Below are 17,010 nucleotides of genomic sequence, written 5' to 3' on the forward strand. Positions count from 1 at the left end.
TTCTTTTAAGTCTATTCCGTTTGTTTTCTTCAGCTTCCTTGAGTTTCAAGATGGATAAAGAAGAATAGTTACAGGTTAAATGAGCACATTGTTGAGTGATTGGCTTTAGGTGGGAAGACACATTAAGCAGAGTTGTGAAGGTGAAAATAAAGACAGCATGTGTTTTGAGGTAAAGATTTGGACAAAGGTGGTAAACAGTTGAGGTAATCAAGTGTGGTTTTACAGGCCTATAAATTTTGAGTTGTAAGAATCAGAAGAATACATATATACTATACATCTATCATATAAATATATGCTGAAGCAAGACTTTTTGAAGTCTGTGTAGGTTCTTATGGTTAGAATGTGCTCACGTTCTTGTGAAATACAAGATTGGTTAGAAGCTATTTATAGTAGGAGATAAGTGCTGGATAGTATTAGAAAAGCCTGGGTTCTAGTTTCAAACTACTTTTTACTAGCTGTGTGATTTTAAATAAATACATAAAAAAACTTTTTGAGTTTCAGCTTTTATATCCGTATGTAAAATTATCTGTATGGGGCCTGAACACAGTTGAGGCAGGAGAATGGCGTGAACCCGGGAGGCGGAGCTTGCAGTGAGCTGAGATCCGGCCACTGCACTCCAGCCTGGGCGACAGAGCGAGACTCCGTCTCAAAAAAAAAAAAAAAAAAAAAAAAAAAAAGTTTGTCTAATGAATAAGTAAGTGAAATAGAGAAAATAATATTTGCCCAACGTACTTTTGCCAGTTACTGCAAGGATCAATACTTAGGTAAGTACTCTATAATGGTACTATCCAAAATTTTAGAAAATTGGTACTTATAACTTTTTTTGTAATTCCTGTTCTTTTTCCTTTTTTTGAACAGCTGCTGGACAAGGCCACATAGAGTGTTTGCAATGGTTAATTAAAATGGGAGCAGACAGTAATATTACCAACAAAGCAGGGGAGAGACCCAGTGATGTGGCAAAGAGGTATAAATCTGTCTTCTTTACTCCTTTCTTTTGCTTTTAAAGTTTTGCATATACTTTCTTGGACTCAAAAATCTCTGAAGATTTGATGGAATTTTAGAGGACTCAATCAAATATAGATGGAATGACAATTTTCAAGCTGAATTTACAGCCATCATTATATCAGCTTTTCTCTTTAAAGCAGTAATTCTCAACTGGGAGGTAATATTTTCCCCTTTTCTCATGGGAGGGGTCTTTGGAAATGCTGGGGAAGGAGACCCCCAACTGGAGGTCAGGAGACCTTCACCAACTGGAGGTCAGGTCTAGGAATGCTAAATATTCTGCAGTGCTCAGAACAGTAATGCACTATTTGTCCCATCCAAATGCCTGTAGCATTCCCTGTTAAGAAATGCTATGTGATAAAAATAAATAGCATTAATAATAGAAAAATAAATGACATGGATTTTGAAACATATTTTGCAGTTTTCATCTGAATTAAATATAGCACGTATTATTAAACATAGCCAGCTCATTCAAGTTAGGTTCTCAAGAAATATTTAGTCCATCTGTTTGTTCATTTGGTTGTTTTTTCATTCAGCTTCCCATATATTTACCATGTTCCAAGTTCTGTGATTAGTGGTAGAAATACAAAGGGGAGAAGACACAGTCACTGCCCTCAAGGAGCTTACAGTATTGTGGAGAGAGAAATATGCAAATAAAATTCTTTTTTTTTTTTTTTTTTTTTTTTGAGACGGAGTCTCGCTCTGTCGCCCAGGCTGGAGTGCAGTGGCGCGATCTCAGCTCACTGCAAGCTCCGCCTCCCGGGTTCACGCCATTCTCCTGCCTCAGCCTCCCGAGTAGCTGGGACTACAGGCGCCCACAACCGCGCCCGGCTAATTTTTTGTATTTTTAGTAGAGACGGGGTTTCACCGTGGTCTCGATCTCCTGACCTTGTGATCCGCCCGCCTCGGCCTCCCAAAGTGCTGGGATTACAGGCGTGAGCCACCGCGCCCGGCCTGCAAATAAAATTCTTATTAATTCTAATCATTATACTGTATTACATGGTATGTGTAAGGTACACTAAGAACATAGAAAAAAGTCTTTCTGTTGGAAAGTTGTAAGGGAGAAACTTTAATACAGAGGATGGTAAAAGTTATGCAGGAAACTGCATGGGGACAGAATTTAGATAGAGGTCGAAGAAAAAAACTTTTTTTTTTTGAGGAAGAAACATTTATGTTGATACTTGTAAGCATAAGTGTAAACCTAAGGAGGAGTTGTAAGATAACACCTTGTATGTTTGAAGAACTGCATGTGGAGTAGAAAGCTGGAATCTAAACTAGGAGTATGGGCTAACAATGGCAGATGAGGCTTGACAGTATGCTGTGGTCCAATCATTTGCTAAGTTGCCATGCAACTTTTGTTTGTGAGCTCAGGTTCCCTACAATTTTGTTTATGGAATTTCTTTGATGCCTTGGAGTGTGGTTTTGTTGTACCATGTACCTGGGATCATTATCAACTCAAGTCTATTTTATTGGTTTAAAATGACTTTATTAAGGTATAATTGACATACAATAAAATGCATATATTTGTACGGTACAACTGATGAGTTTTGATATGTGCATATCCTGTGAAACCATTACCACAATTAAGATAGTGAACATATTCATCACCCTCAAAGTCTCCTGCCACTTTATAATCTCTCTCCCTTTGACTGCTCCCACTGATCTGCTTCCTGTCACTGTAGATTAGTTTGCATTTTCTAGAGTTTTATATAAATGGAATCATACAATATATATTTATGTCTGGCTTCTTTCACTCAACATAATTATTTTGAGATTCATCTATGTGTATTAGCAGTTCATTTCCTTCTTACAGATGAGTAGAATTCCATAGTATTCCATAGTTCAATTATCCACTCACAGGTTGAAGGACATCTTGATTGTAGTTCATTTCCTTCTAACAGCTGAGTAGAATTCCATAGCATTCCATAATTCGATTATCCACTCACAGGTTGAAGGGCATTTTGATTGTATCATTTTTTGGTGGTTATGAATAAAGCTGCTGTAAACATTCCTATACAGGTTTTTGTGTTAACATGTTTTTAATTATTTGGTAAATCTATGAGTAGGATTATTGGGCCATATGCAAAGTGTATGTTTAATTTTATAACAAACTGCCAAAGTGCCTTCCAAAGTGGCCATACAGATTTGCGTTTCTAGGGGCTGGGCGCGGTGGCTCATGCCTGAAATCCCAGCACTGTGGGGGGCCAAGGCAGTGGATCACTTGAGGTGAGGAGTTTGAGACCTGCCTGGCCAACATGGTGAAACCCCGTCTCTACTAAAAAAGAAAAATTCAGGCTGGGCACGGTGGCTCACGCCTGTAATCCCAGCACTTTGGGAGGCTGAGGTGGGCAGATCACCTGAGGTCGGGAGTTCGAGGTCAGCCTGACCAACATGGAGAAACTCCGTCTCTACTAAAAATACAAAATTAGCCAAGCATGGTGGTGCACGCGTGTAATCCCAGCTACTCGGGAGGCTGAGGCAGGAGAATTGCTTGAACCCAGGAGGTGGAGGTTGCCATGAGCCGAGATTGCACCACAGCCTGGGCAGCAAGAGCGAAACCCTGTCTCAATAAATAAATAAAATAAAATAAAATAAAATAAAATAAAATAAATAAAATAAAATAAAATAAAATAAAATAAAATAAAATAAAAAAATTAGCCGGGTGTGGCGGCATGCACCTGTAGTCCCAGCTACTATTTGGGAGGCTAAGGCAGGAGAATTGCTTGAAGCCAGGAGGAGGAGGTTGTGGTGAGCCTAGATTGCACCACTGCACTCCAACCTGGTCCACAGAGCTAGACCCTCAAAAAAAAAAACTGGCCTGGCGCGATGGCTCACGCCTGTACTCTTAGCACTTTGGGCAGCTGAGGCGGGCGGATCTTGAGGTCAGGAGATCGAGACCATCCTGGCTAACATGGTGAAACCCCATCTCTACTAAAAATACAAAAAATTAGCTGGGCGTGGTGGCAGACACCTGTAGTCCTAGCTACTCGGGAGGCTGAGGCAGGAGAATGGCGTGAACCCGGGAGGTGGAGCTTGCAGTGAGCCGAGATCGTGCCACTGCACTCCAGCCTGGGTGACAGAGCGAGATTCCATCTCAAAAAAAAAAAAAAAAAAAAAAATTGCATTTCTGTCAGCAATGGATGTCAGTTTCTGTTGTTCCACATTCTCACCGTCATTTGGTATTGTTAGGGTCTTTTTTTAATTCCAGTAATGAAATAGGTATGTAGTGGTAGCTCATTGTGGTTTTAATTTGCATTTTCTAATGAAAAATGATTTTGAGCATGTTTTAAATATACATACTTGCCATCTGTATATTTTCTTCAATGAAGTGATTATTCAGATCTTTTGCCCACTTTAAAAAATTGAATTGTTTTCTTGATGTTGAGTTTTAAAGGTTCTTTGTATATTCTGGATACTAGTTCTTTCTCAGATATATGCTTTGCAAAGATTTCCCTTTCTTACCAGTTGTATCTTGTTTTTTCATTCTCTTAATGTCTTTGAAGAGCAAAATTTCTTACTAATTTATCCTTTTATGGATTATGATTTTGGTGTCATATCTAAAGAAGTCTGATTAACACAAAGTCGTAAAATTTTTCTTTTATGTTTTCTTTTAGAAGTTATATAGTGTTAGCTTTTATATTGGGGTCTGTGATCATTTTGAGTTAATTTTTGTATATGATATGAAGTATGAGTCCAAGTTCTTTTTTTGCATATGGATATCCAGTTCTAGACTATTTGTTTAAAAGACTATCATTTCTACACTGCCTTTGTCAAAATCAGTTCTCGATGTATGTGTGGGCTTAATTCTGAACTATTTTATCCATTGATCTATTTGTATATTTTTGTATCAACATCAAATAGGTGATTGAATACTATAGGTGTATCTGAAGTTTTCCATAATTTCTGGGCCCACATTTTTTTCTCATGCACCAAAATGCTTGGTGTGGGTGTAGTGTTATTTTAGAGATAACTTTGAATCTAGCGTAAAGTAAGCACTCAGTAAATGACAGTTGTGAAATTACAACCTAGTAGTAGAGATAATGAATTCTATAAACCTTACAACTTCCTGCATATGTTTATTACTATGTCTTTAATGATATGCAGTACCTGGTAGGAGGTAATGTGCGTGTTTGGTTATGTAAATATAAGAAAACAGGATTTAAGGTTTTTATGTTTAGTAATTCTTCAAGTTGTAAGAAAATATATTAAAAATTCCAGTTAGAAAAATTGTGGAAAAATATGCAGGTTACATACAATCACAACAACAACTCCAAAACTAAGAGTACCTTACTGGAACCTTCATAGAGATGCAGGAAAGATTAAGGAGAATTAGAAAACATGAATGGAAAGGTCATTATTTTTTCATTAAATTTCAAAGTCATACCAAATGCTTTGGCTTGAGGAAGGGTGAAGATAGAGGGGGCTAGAGCTATATTAATAGTTAGCCCTAAAACTGAAATGAAAATGAATTCTATAATCTAAATTAGGCCAAGAAAAGGCAATAACTGTAGGTAATCAAGGAGGGTGGTTCTGGGTCTTCTATTCAGTTGAGCAGCTCTGCTTGAGAGCATACCACATATTCCTTTGATATTGGATCTCCATTCCCAGTGTATTTTTGCCAGTAAAAATTATGGAATCAGTGTTTAATATGAATAATTGTCCTTAGTGTCAAGTAACTGAGTTTCTCATATAGTTGAATATATGTCAAATTGTCACTGACCTTCAGATTTTGGCTCCTTGGCTGGTGAGTGGATTGATGGCAGAGTGTACAGAGTGTAATTCCCTAAGTCAAGTGCAAGCTGCAGTTTCAGTTTCAGGAAGATTGTGGATCTGGTTAGTTATTGATTCTTTTCTACAGGTTTGCCCATTTGGCAGCAGTGAAGCTGTTAGAGGAGCTACAGAAATATGATATAGATGATGAAAATGAAATTGATGAAAATGATGTGAAATATTTTATAAGACATGGTGTTGAGGGAAGCACTGATGCCAAGGATGATTTATGTCTGAGTGACTTGGATAAAACAGATGCCAGAAGTAAGTATGCTGCCTCTGTTGTGATTTATCCTTTCAGAAATAACATAGCCACTTTTTACCACAAGTTTGGAAACTATTCTAAAGACAAATACTGCCTACAAGTAAAATAATTTGATATTTTTGCAGGAACCAGAACTAATATAAGTTTTTGTACTAGGGTTGTTGAACATATAAAAAGTATAAGACATAACCTCTGTCCCTCAGGGGGGTAGAAAGTTATATAAGAAAATACTCAAGTATTTTCTTTAGTGGATCAAGGAAACAGGGAAAGAGACATCTCAAGGATTTCCATGGTTAGTTGGCAAATGATTGTTATAGATAATAATAGCAACAAATATTTATTGTCTACTATGTGCCTGACACTGTTGTAGGTATTGAAATAATGGTGAACAATACAAAGGAACTTCATTTGAATGGTGGTAGTCAGGGGGAGGGTGATAAATAATTGGTAAGAAAATAGATATATAAAGAAAATAGGGTAGAGTGGTGCTATAGATAAGAAAGTCATTAGGCCTCTTTGAGGTGGTGATGTTTGAGCAGAGACCTGAGTGATGAGAATGAGTCATATTAAGATCTTGGAAGAACATGCCAGCAGAGGGAGCAGTGCATGTAAAGGCCATTATGTAGCATTGAGAATGGTTAGTGTGGCTTGAGTAGAATCCCTAAGAAAGTGGTGACAGGTTTGAAAGGTAAGCAGGGACCCAGTCAGATTATTTAGGGCCTAATAAGGATTTTAGTTTTAGATTTTTATTTGTTCATTTTTCCTCTTTTTTCACTACAAAATCTCAGCATATAAATTTTATTTTAAATAGAAAGCTATTGTTGGGATTCAGGGTGGGGAATGATGTGATCTGATTCACATTTAAAAACAGTGTCACTCTACCTGTTGAGTGGGTGATAGACTAGGAGGTGGACAAGAGCATAGTATTTCATATGGGGTATGAATTAGGTGGGAAAAGAACATACTCCACCTAACTATATAAGGTTGGATGAAGTTTCTGATATAATTATATCCTGATGCCAAGGATACTAAATTAGAATTGTACAAGAGCAGATGTAGAATATCTGCACAGATTTCCTGGGCTCCTAGAGTTCCTGATGTAGGCCTGTAACTACCAGTGATATGGGATATCTCCATTCTTGTTTTGCTTCCGCCTTTTTATACTAGAGGCTTTCATCACCATTTAAGAAGAGCTTACATTAACATTCTATGTATTCCCTTTAAGGCAATATTTATATATATATCCTGGTTCTTGAAAAAAATCAGCATCAGTAAGATCATACCTTGTTGGGAAGATAGAGTGAAAGCCAAGCCAAGATCTTGTTGGCCTTGACTGTTTTTGCCTCCAGATTTCTGGTGTTGTGGAAAGCCCATTTTCCTTCATAGGGCAAGAGTGGAAGCAGGGAAATCAGTTAGGGGGCTATGGCTATAGTTCAGGAGAGAGTTGTTTATGGCTTGGACTGGAGTGGAGATGATGGGGATAATGAGAAGTGGTGAGATTTGGGTGTATTTAGAAGAGAAAGATGATAGGATTTGCTGATAGATGTGGCTATGAGGTGTTAGAAAAAGAGGGTAATCAAGGATGACAGATTTCTGGCCTAGGGAATTCGGTGAATGGTAGTAAGTTTTTTCTTGTTTGTTTTGTTTTGTTTTTTTAGACAGAGTCTCACTCTGTCACCAGGCTGGAGTACAGTGGTGCGATCTTGGCCCACTGCAACCTCCACCTCCCGGGTTCGAGTGGTTCTCCTGCCTCAGCCTACTGAGTAGCTGGGACTACAGATGTGTGCCACCATGGCCAGCTAATGTTTGAATTTTTAGTAGAGATGGGGTTTCACCATGTTGGTCAGGCTGGTCTTGAACTCCTGACCTTGTGATCTGCCCATCTTGGCCTCCCAAAGTGCTGGGATTACAGGCATGAGCCACCGTGCCCGGCCACACCACATTTTCTTTATCCAGTCTTCTGTTGATGGACATTTAGGTTGATGCTATGTTTTTGCTATGTGAATAGTGCTGTGATGAACATATGTGTGCATGTGTCTTTCTAGTATGAATATAGTGTGAATATAGTATGAATGTACTATGATATATATTCCTTTGGGTACATACCAATAGTGGGGTTGCTGGGTCATGTGTTAATTTTGTTTTGAGTTCTTTGAGAAATTGCCAAACCGCTTTCCACAATGGTTGAACTAACGTACACTCCTAACAGCAGTGTATAAATGTTCTCTTTTCTCCACAACCTCCCCAGCATCTGTTCTTTTTTGACTTTTTAATAATAGCCATTCTAACTGATGTGAGATGGCATTTCACTGTGGTGTTGATTTGCATTTCTCTAATGATTACTGATGTTGAGCATTTTTTCATATGCTTGTTGGCTGTGTGTATGTCTTCTTCTGAGAAGCATTTCTTCTCTGTGAGGATTAAAATATATAAGGTACTTAGTGTAGTATCTCGACATCACAGACACTGCATAAATATATGATTTTTATTGTTTTCATTGGAAATTTCCTCTTTTGTTGAATTGAAATCTTTCTTCCTGGAGCTAATTCCAATTAATCTTAGTTCTTGCCTCTGAGGACCCCATAGAACAGGCTTTACGAAACACAGACTTTCAAATAATAAAGAAATTATTATATAAGCTAAATACTGCTCTTTCACTCTTTTCTGACATTTTTTATCTTAATCCCCTCTACCTTCTTACTAGTGGTTATGGTGGTTCCCAAACCCGTCTGCCCTTTAGAATTGTCTGAGGAGCCTTTTTTTGTTGTTGTTGAGACAGAGTCTCGGTCTGTCACCCAGGCTTGAGTGCAGTGGCGCCATCTCGGCTCACTGCAAGCTCCACCTCCCAGGTTCACGCCATTCTCCTGCCTCAGCCTCCCGAGTGGCTGGGACTACAGGCACCTGCCACCACGCCTGGCTAATTTTGTTTTGTATTTTTAGTAGAGACAGGGTTTCACCGTGTTAGCCAGGATGGTCTCAATCTCCTGACCTCGTGATCTGCCCGCGTTGGCCTCCCAAAGTGCTGGGATTACAGGGGTGAGCCACCGCACCTGGCTACCCTTTTTTTTTTTTTTTTTTTTTGAGACAAAGTCTCACTCTGTTGCCCAGGCTGGAGTGCAGTGGCATGACCTCGGCTCGCTGCAACCTTCATCTCCCGGGCTCAAGTGATTCTTCTGCCTCAGCCTCCCGAGTAGCTGGGATTACAGGCATGTGCCACCACATCCAGCTAATTTTTGTATTCTTAGTAGAGACGGGGTTTCACCATGTTGGCCAGACTGGTCTTGAACTCCCAACCTCAAGTGATCCGCCTCCCAAAGTGCTAGGATTACAGGCGTGAGCCACTGCTCCTGACCGAGGAGCTTTTATTAAGTACATATTCTTGAATTTGTAGGTCTGGAATGGGGCTCAAGCACATACATTTTTAAAAAGCATCCCATTTGATTCAGGTGTATGCAGTTTAGAACCTGCAGCTCTAACCTGTTGGTAGATAAATCATTGGTGTTAGGAAGAAGAGGCTGTGATTTGCTAAGCTGGTCCTGTAAAGCAGAGTTTCTCAACTTCTATACTCTTGACAATTTGGGCCAGATAATTATTTTGTTGAGGCAGGGTTTTCTGTGCACCGTGAGATGTTTAGTAGCATCCTGAGCCTTCGCCTACTAGATGCCAGCAGCACCTCCCTGTTCCCACTCCCAAGCTGTGACAAGCAAAACTTATTCAGAGGTTGCCAAATGACCCTTGAGGAAGAAAATCACCCCAGATAGAGAACCACTGCCATAAAAGATGGAGATGTCATGGTTCTGATAGTTGGAGAATAGTTCAGAGTATCTCTCAATATACTTCCTTCTCTTACTATTCTCTTGCATAGGTGCTACAAGTGACCAATCACAAAATTTGTGGCTGGTACTTATTTCAGTTTTTCTAATTTTCTGTTACATAGTAGATTGCACGTGGTCCTGTAATCCACCATTAGTCCTAAAACACTGCTAGTCTTTTTTTTTTTTTTTTTTTTTTTTTTTGAGACGGAGTCTTGCTCTGTTGTTCAGGCTGGAGTGCAGTGGCATGGTCTCGGCTCACTGCAGCCTCCGCCTCCTGGGTTCAAGTGATTTTCCTGCCTCAGCCTTGTGAGTAGCTGGGATTACAGGCATGCAGCACCACACTGGCTACTTTTTTTATTATTTGTAGAGACGGGATTTCACCACGTTGGCCAGGCTGGTCTCGAACTCCTGACCTCAGGTGATCCACCCGCCTCGGCCTCCCCAAGTGGTGGGATTACAGGCCTGAGCCACCGTGCCTGGCCAATACTGCTAGTCTTTTAAAACCTTCTTGTTCGTAGCATTAATAGTCATAACAACCTGATACATGTTCCAGTAGCAGGGAAAGAATCCTCCATTTAGGTATTTCATTGCATGCTCATTTTAGTATTCTGTTACTTATATTTATCCTTCTTTGTATATACCAACCTTCCTCCACCCCCTCTCCAAACCATACAGACACTAGTCTAGAGGAAGAATATGCTCAAGAAGACCAGCACCCAGTGGACACATGAGCTGTTATATGTCTAACTAGGTTCCTATTCAACTCTGTTTTGCAGTGAGAGCTTACAAGAAAATTGTAGAATTGAGACACCTCCTGGAAATTGCCGAGAGCAACTACAAACACTTGGGAGGCATAACAGAAGAAGATTTAAAGCAGAAGAAAGAACAGCTCGAGTCTGAAAAGTAATGTCCTCAAAACTTTAATGATTTGTTTTTAAATACCTCTGTAAATGCCATGTGAGGGTTTGTTCATCAGCAACTTTTTCTTTCATCTTGCCAAAGGGTGTTAGGTTCCATCCTGCTTTTCTCCTAAGCCCCCAGATGGCAAAGGAGTTAAGATTTTTAAATAATTGTGATAAAATACACATAAAATTTACCATCTTAACCATTTTTAAGTATACCATTCAGTAGCGTTAAGTACGTTCCCATCGTTGTGCAACCAATCTCCAGAACTCTCTTCATCTTGCAAAACTGACATTCTAATGTGGTCTCTGAACATTTCCATCAGGCTACACTGCCCATTCATAAATCTAAGACTAGGTCTTATGTTCACTGATTATAGTACCCATCAGAGAATGCTCTTGCATCTAGAGGCAGTGAGCAAGTGGATGGTTGTCTCTACCTTTCACTTCCTGCACCCTAAATTGGCTCTCTGGATGATGGGTACCTCTCTAATTGCAGTTGGCTCTCTCTATCTGTGGGCTCCACATCGTGGATGCAACCAAACTTGGAGATACAATAATCAGGGAAAAAAAAAAAAGTATGGTTGTGTCTTTGCTGAACATTATAGACTTTTTTTTCCTTGTTATTATTCCCTAAATAATGTGCTACAACAACTTATTGTATACTACTACAATAAGTAATCTAGAGATGATTCAAAGTATACAGGAGAATGCATATAGATTATATGCAGATACATATGTACTGTACCATTTTAATGTAAGGGACTTAGCATCCGTGGATTTTGGTGTCTGGGGCTTCCTGGAACCAATTCCTCTTTGATACTGAGGGACTACTGTAGTTAATAGCTGCTGGGATAGAGGATGCTGTGAGCTTCTTTCATCCTACTGTCTCTCTGCTTGTCTATCTGCTTTCCAGAATGGACAGGGAACAGAAAGAGATAGGAGAGGAAACTTTGGATTTAATCAAACATGGGTCTGGAAAGAGAACCACACATGGATTCCCTTCTTTGTTCTCTGCTTTTCCTGCCCTTTCCTTTGGTTGTGTCTTGTTCCGTCACACTCTTAGAACTGCCTGTTTCCCTTTTTCCACCCACTTCCGAATCTAGCTCTGAAAGAGGTCTGCTAACTATATTCAGAGTAACATCTAAATCTTTGATAAGGATTAATGTAGTTAAGGTGACATTTGGCTCTAGTTTAAAAGAAAGAAAATAAAAAATAATATAAGGATTAATGTGTCATTCTTCCATGGATAGGTACTTGGGAATTTAAACAGAAGGCAAAACATTAGGCCAAAATACTATTTTTTCTGTTTTTTTTTTCCCTGCTATCCTATTAACTGAAACTACTTCTTGATGTGATTTTGATTTTAGACACTAGGAAGCTGTGGCAGACTGATTTTTTTTGTTTGTTTGTTTTAAATCAGGGGCTTTCTTGGTATCTCACAAATCATATCGTATAGGTGGCTGTCCACTGCCTCTACATTGTTTGAAGTGTTTTGAGATGTAGAATTTTTTTTAGTGTTAGCCTTGGTCTAAGAGCCTAGCTGAAAGTTCTTAGATTCCTTGTAGTCTAGAAAAGTACCTCATGGTGGAAAAATTATTTCCTACTAATGAGCTTTAAATTTTGGTTTCCTTTACTTTTCTTCTAAAGCAGATTACTATACTACCACTACAGCTATTTGTATTACTTCTAAGCACTACTATATGCCATGCACCAGAGAAGCCCCTTACATACTTTATCTCAGGCAATCCTCACAACTCCATGAGCTATACGGATTAGGACACCAAGACTTAATATAGAGGTTAAGTAACTTGGGTAAAGTCACAGAGGGGGTAGAGCCAGGATTTGAGCCTAAGTCTCTGATTCTAACCCTGTTTAAGATCATTATAATTTTAATAGTCTTTAATGGAACTTTTAGTCGAATAGTTATGGATTAGTGGCTCAGTGTGAAATATTATTAATGTAAGTGATTTTTGAACAGAGTTTTTTAAAAAAATTGCTTTATGTTTATGCCAGAATGCATTTTCATATCAGCTGAGATGGCAGTGTTTCTTCTAAATTCCACCCTGAGTGAGTTTTAATTCTTCTCTAGCATTTGTTCTCCACTTTGCATTAAGTGCATCTTTTTTTTGTTTTGTTTTGTTTTTGTTTTTCTTTTTTTTGAGACTGAGTCTCGCTCTGTCTCCCAGGCTGGAGTACAATGGTGTGATCTCAGCTCACCATCTCCACCTCTCGGGTTCAAGCAGTTCTCCCGCTTCAGCCTCCCAAGTAGCTGGGATTACAGGCATCTGCCATTATGCCATCATGCCCAGCTAATTTCTGTATTTTTGTAGGGAAACCCATGTTGGCCAGGCTGGTTTTGAACTCTTGACCTTAGGTGATCTGCCCACCTCAGCCTCCCAAGTGCTGGAATTACAGGCGTGAGCCACCACACTGACTTTTTTTTTTTTTTCATTTTTAGTAGAGATACAGTTTCATCATGTTGGCCAGGCTGGTCTCAAATTTCTGGCCTCAAGTGATTCACCTGCCTCGGCCTCCCAAAGTGTTGGGATTACCGGCATGAGCCACCACACCTCGCTGTGTTAAGTGCATCTTAAGACATTTATTCTTTGGGTACAAACTCCTGATCTTGGATATAGTTGTAAAGAAAAACTGGACAAGTATTGGCTTGAGGGATATCTTTTGATTTTTGTTGTTGTCCATCAGTTAGACCAATCTCTCAATACAATAAAACATATTTGTGTTACTCTGTCCTGGGGATGATATTCCCTTCTTATTTGCCGAACTTCTAGACTTCCACAATTGACATTCTTCCTCTCTATCCCCAATCTTAACCTTACTCACTTCTGTACCAGAGCTACTACTGTATATTCTTAGATTGCCCTTCTGGGACCCAACCTAACATGCCTTGGGAATTCTGTTTCCCCTCACCATCCAGCCATAAGGTAGAAAAATCCTGGTTCAAATTACATCTCCTCTTGTCTGGATTATTGCGACATCCTCCTGATCGGTCTCCTACTTCCTGTCCCTGCCTTCATATCCCCCACTCCCCTACCCTGTAGTCTATTCTCAACACAGTATCCAGAGTAATCATATTAAAACAGGGTAATCATATCATATCTATTGTAATCATATTAAAACAGTATCCAGGGCAATCATTACAGGTCAGATTGTGCCATTTTTCTGCTCGGACCCTCCAGTGGCTTCCCATTTCCTTCAGCATAAAAGCCAAAGTCTTTACTATGATTTAAAAGGTCTTATTTACTCTGGTTCTCTTTTACGTCTCTGACTCACACTACTGTCCCTCTCCTTTTTCTTTTTTTAGAAAGGGTCTCACTCTGTCACCCAGGCTGGAGTGCAGTGGTATGATCACAGCTCACTGCAGCCTTGACCTTTTGGGCTCAAGGGATCCCCCCACCTCAGTTTCCCAAGTAGCTGGGACTACAGGTGTGCATCACCGCAGATAATTTTTAAAAAAATGTTTTTGGGGGTAGAGATCGGGGTCTCACTATGTTGCCCAGGCTGGTCTTGAACTCCTAGGCTCAAGCAATTCTTCTGCCTTGGCCTCCCAAAGTGCTAGGATTACAGGTGTGAACCACTGTGCCTGGCCTCTCTCTCTCTCTCTTTTTTTTTTTTGAGACAGAGTCTTGCTCTGTCATCCACGCTAGAGGGTAGCGGCATGATCTCAGCTCACTGCATCCACGCCTCCTGAGTTCAAGTGATTCTCATGCATCAGCTTCCCAAGTAGCTGGGATTTCAGGTGCGTGCCACCACACTTGACTTTTTTTTTTTTTTTTTTTCGTATTTTTAGTAGAGATAGGGTTACACCGTGTTGGCCAGGCTGGCCTCAAATGATCCACCTGCCTCAGCCTCCCAAAGTGCTGGGGTTACAGGCATGAGCCACCATGCCTGGCCTCCCTTTTATTCTTTAAACGATTCTATTGCATTGGCCTCTGTTTTTCTTGTACTTCTTCAGGCATACTTCTACTTTAGGGCCTTTGTACTTGTTCTTTTTGTCTGGAATGCTTTTCCTCTAATGTCTACAGGGTTATCTCTCTTATTTTCTTCAGGGCTTGGCTTAGAAGCCCCCTTATCAGTAAAGCCTTCCCTAGCCACTGTAAGAAATGTTAAGCCCCTCTTCCACAACATTTTATACTACTCTTTCCTGCTTTATTTTTGTTTTCTCCTTTAGCACTTACTACCTTCCAACATACCATATATTTTACTTATTTATTTTCCTTATTGTCTGCATATCTCTACTATGCAGTAGTAAGGTCCAGGAAGGCAGATTTTGGGCCTTTCGTTCACCACTGTATCCCCAGTACCTAGGTCAGTGCTTGTTCATAGTAGAACCTTAATACATATTTGTTGAATAAATGATTTCTTTGTTTTATTTGCCTTAAATACAATGCATGAATGCTTTCCACTATTAAAAATAGTTAGTTGACATTGGTGATTGATTTTTAAAAATTTTTGTTTTTGATAGGACCATCAAAGAACTGCAGGGCCAGCTGGAGTATGAGCGACTACGCAGAGAAAAATTAGAATGTCAGCTTGATGAATATCGAGCAGAGGTTGATCAACTCAGGGAAACACTGGAAAAAATTCAAGTCCCCAACTTTGTGGCTATGGTTGGTGTCCTTTTTAATACATTTATTTTTCTCAACAAATATATACAAGAGTGGCTAAGAGTACAAGCTTTGGGCTGGGGCTCTTTGGACTTGAATCCTGGCTATAGTCTTTTTTGATTTGGGCTACTCATTTAACCTTTTTGTGCCTCAGCTATAAACTGGCGATGATAACTTATACTTTCTAGAGCTGATGACAGGATTAAAGGAATATATGTACACACACACACTATATGTAACTATGTAACTTTCTATATACACACACACATCTGTCTTATCTATCTATCTATCTATCTATCTATCTTCAAACAGCAGCCTGGTTCCTAAGTATTAATTTTTTTTTTTTTTTTTTTTTTGAGACGGAGTCTCGCTCTGTCGCCCAGGCTGGAGTGCAGTGGCGCGATATCGGCTCACTGCAAGCTCCACCTCCCGGGTTCACGCCATTCTCCCACCTCGGCCTCTGAGTAGCTGGGACTACAGGCACCTGCCACCACGCCCGGCTAGTTTTTTGTATTTTTAGTAGAGACGGGGTTTCATCATGTTAGCCAGGATGGTCTCGATCTCCTGACCTCGTGATCTACCCGCCTCGGCCTCCCAAAGTGCTGGGATTACAGGCTTGAGCCACCGCGCCCGGCCCTAAGTATTATTTTTAATATTGTACCATAGAAGGAGAAAATATTCTCATAAGCAGAGTAATCAATAAGAATTCTAAGACACCTAGAGGATATGTATATTTTAATATTCTAAATAACCAAAATAAAGCGCTTTGAATGGAATCCATATTTTCTTTCCATAGGGAAGTTTCTTCATCAGTCATCATGCATGAATTAATTCTGTTTGAGGCTTGTGTCACCTCAAATCTGATCTATTAATATTATAGAATCTTCCTGGCTTCTTTTTATTTTGCACAAACTAGTCATTGGTCTCTTCAATAACCACTTTAAAAATATTAAAATAATAAAACATGTTTGTTGTATAGTGTTAAAAACAAGATAGATGTTCCTTCTGACACTAAGTTCCACTCTCCAGAAGAAGTTATTGTTAATAATTTAGTACATACCATATTAGACAAAATTCTATTTATCTGCAAACATGCATGTGTATTTCTATGCATATGCAAATATAATCACTTCCTCAGTTTCTCTGGGTTTTGTTGTCTCACCAGTGGTTGATTTTCCAAGAAATATAATTAACTATAATAATTATTTTTTTTATTTTTTTTTTTTATTTTTTTTTTTGAGACAGAGTCTCGCTGTGTCGCCCAGGCTGGAGTGCAGTGGCCGGATCTCAGCTCACTGCAAGCTCTGCCTCCCGAGTTTTTACGCCATTCTCCTGCCTCAGCCTCCCGAGTAGCCGGGACTACAGGCGCCCGCCACCTCGCCCGGCTAGTTTTTTGTATTTTTTAGTAGAGACGGGGTTTCACCGTGTTAGCCAGGATGGTCTCGAACTCCTGACCTCGTGATCCGCCCGTCTCGGCCTCCCAAAGTGCTGGGATTACAGGCTTGAGCCACCGCGCCCGGCCTAACTATAATAATTAATCTATTCTCTTCATTTTGCAACCCTCTTCTTGTACAACCTTTAGCACATGGGGAAACTTTAGTATCAGAGAGGCCAGCTATACAGTCATG

The 17,010-nt window shown here is 39.7% G+C and overlaps 1 protein-coding gene across 11 annotated transcripts in view; it reads left to right on the plus strand.

Moving 5' to 3' along the window:
* LOC105468837 (ankyrin repeat domain 42) overlaps positions 1-17,010 on the plus strand; it is a 199,137-nt gene that overhangs the window by 47,560 nt on the left and 134,567 nt on the right. For all 11 annotated transcript variants that reach the window (XR_011610962.1, XR_011610964.1, XR_011610959.1 and 8 more), the window contains 4 exons: positions 859-964; positions 5,861-6,036; positions 10,629-10,755; positions 15,241-15,385. Coding sequence is in view for 4 of the 11 variants with exons in the window: in XM_071075374.1 (XP_070931475.1) it covers positions 859-964; positions 5,861-6,036; positions 10,629-10,755; positions 15,241-15,385 (554 nt within the window). In the remaining 7 variants the exon portion in view is untranslated. The remainder of the gene's footprint in view (positions 1-858; positions 965-5,860; positions 6,037-10,628; positions 10,756-15,240; positions 15,386-17,010) is intronic.

Source organism: Macaca nemestrina, chromosome 12, assembly GCF_043159975.1.
Source record: "Macaca nemestrina isolate mMacNem1 chromosome 12, mMacNem.hap1, whole genome shotgun sequence".
Lineage (NCBI taxonomy): Eukaryota > Metazoa > Chordata > Mammalia > Primates > Cercopithecidae > Macaca > Macaca nemestrina.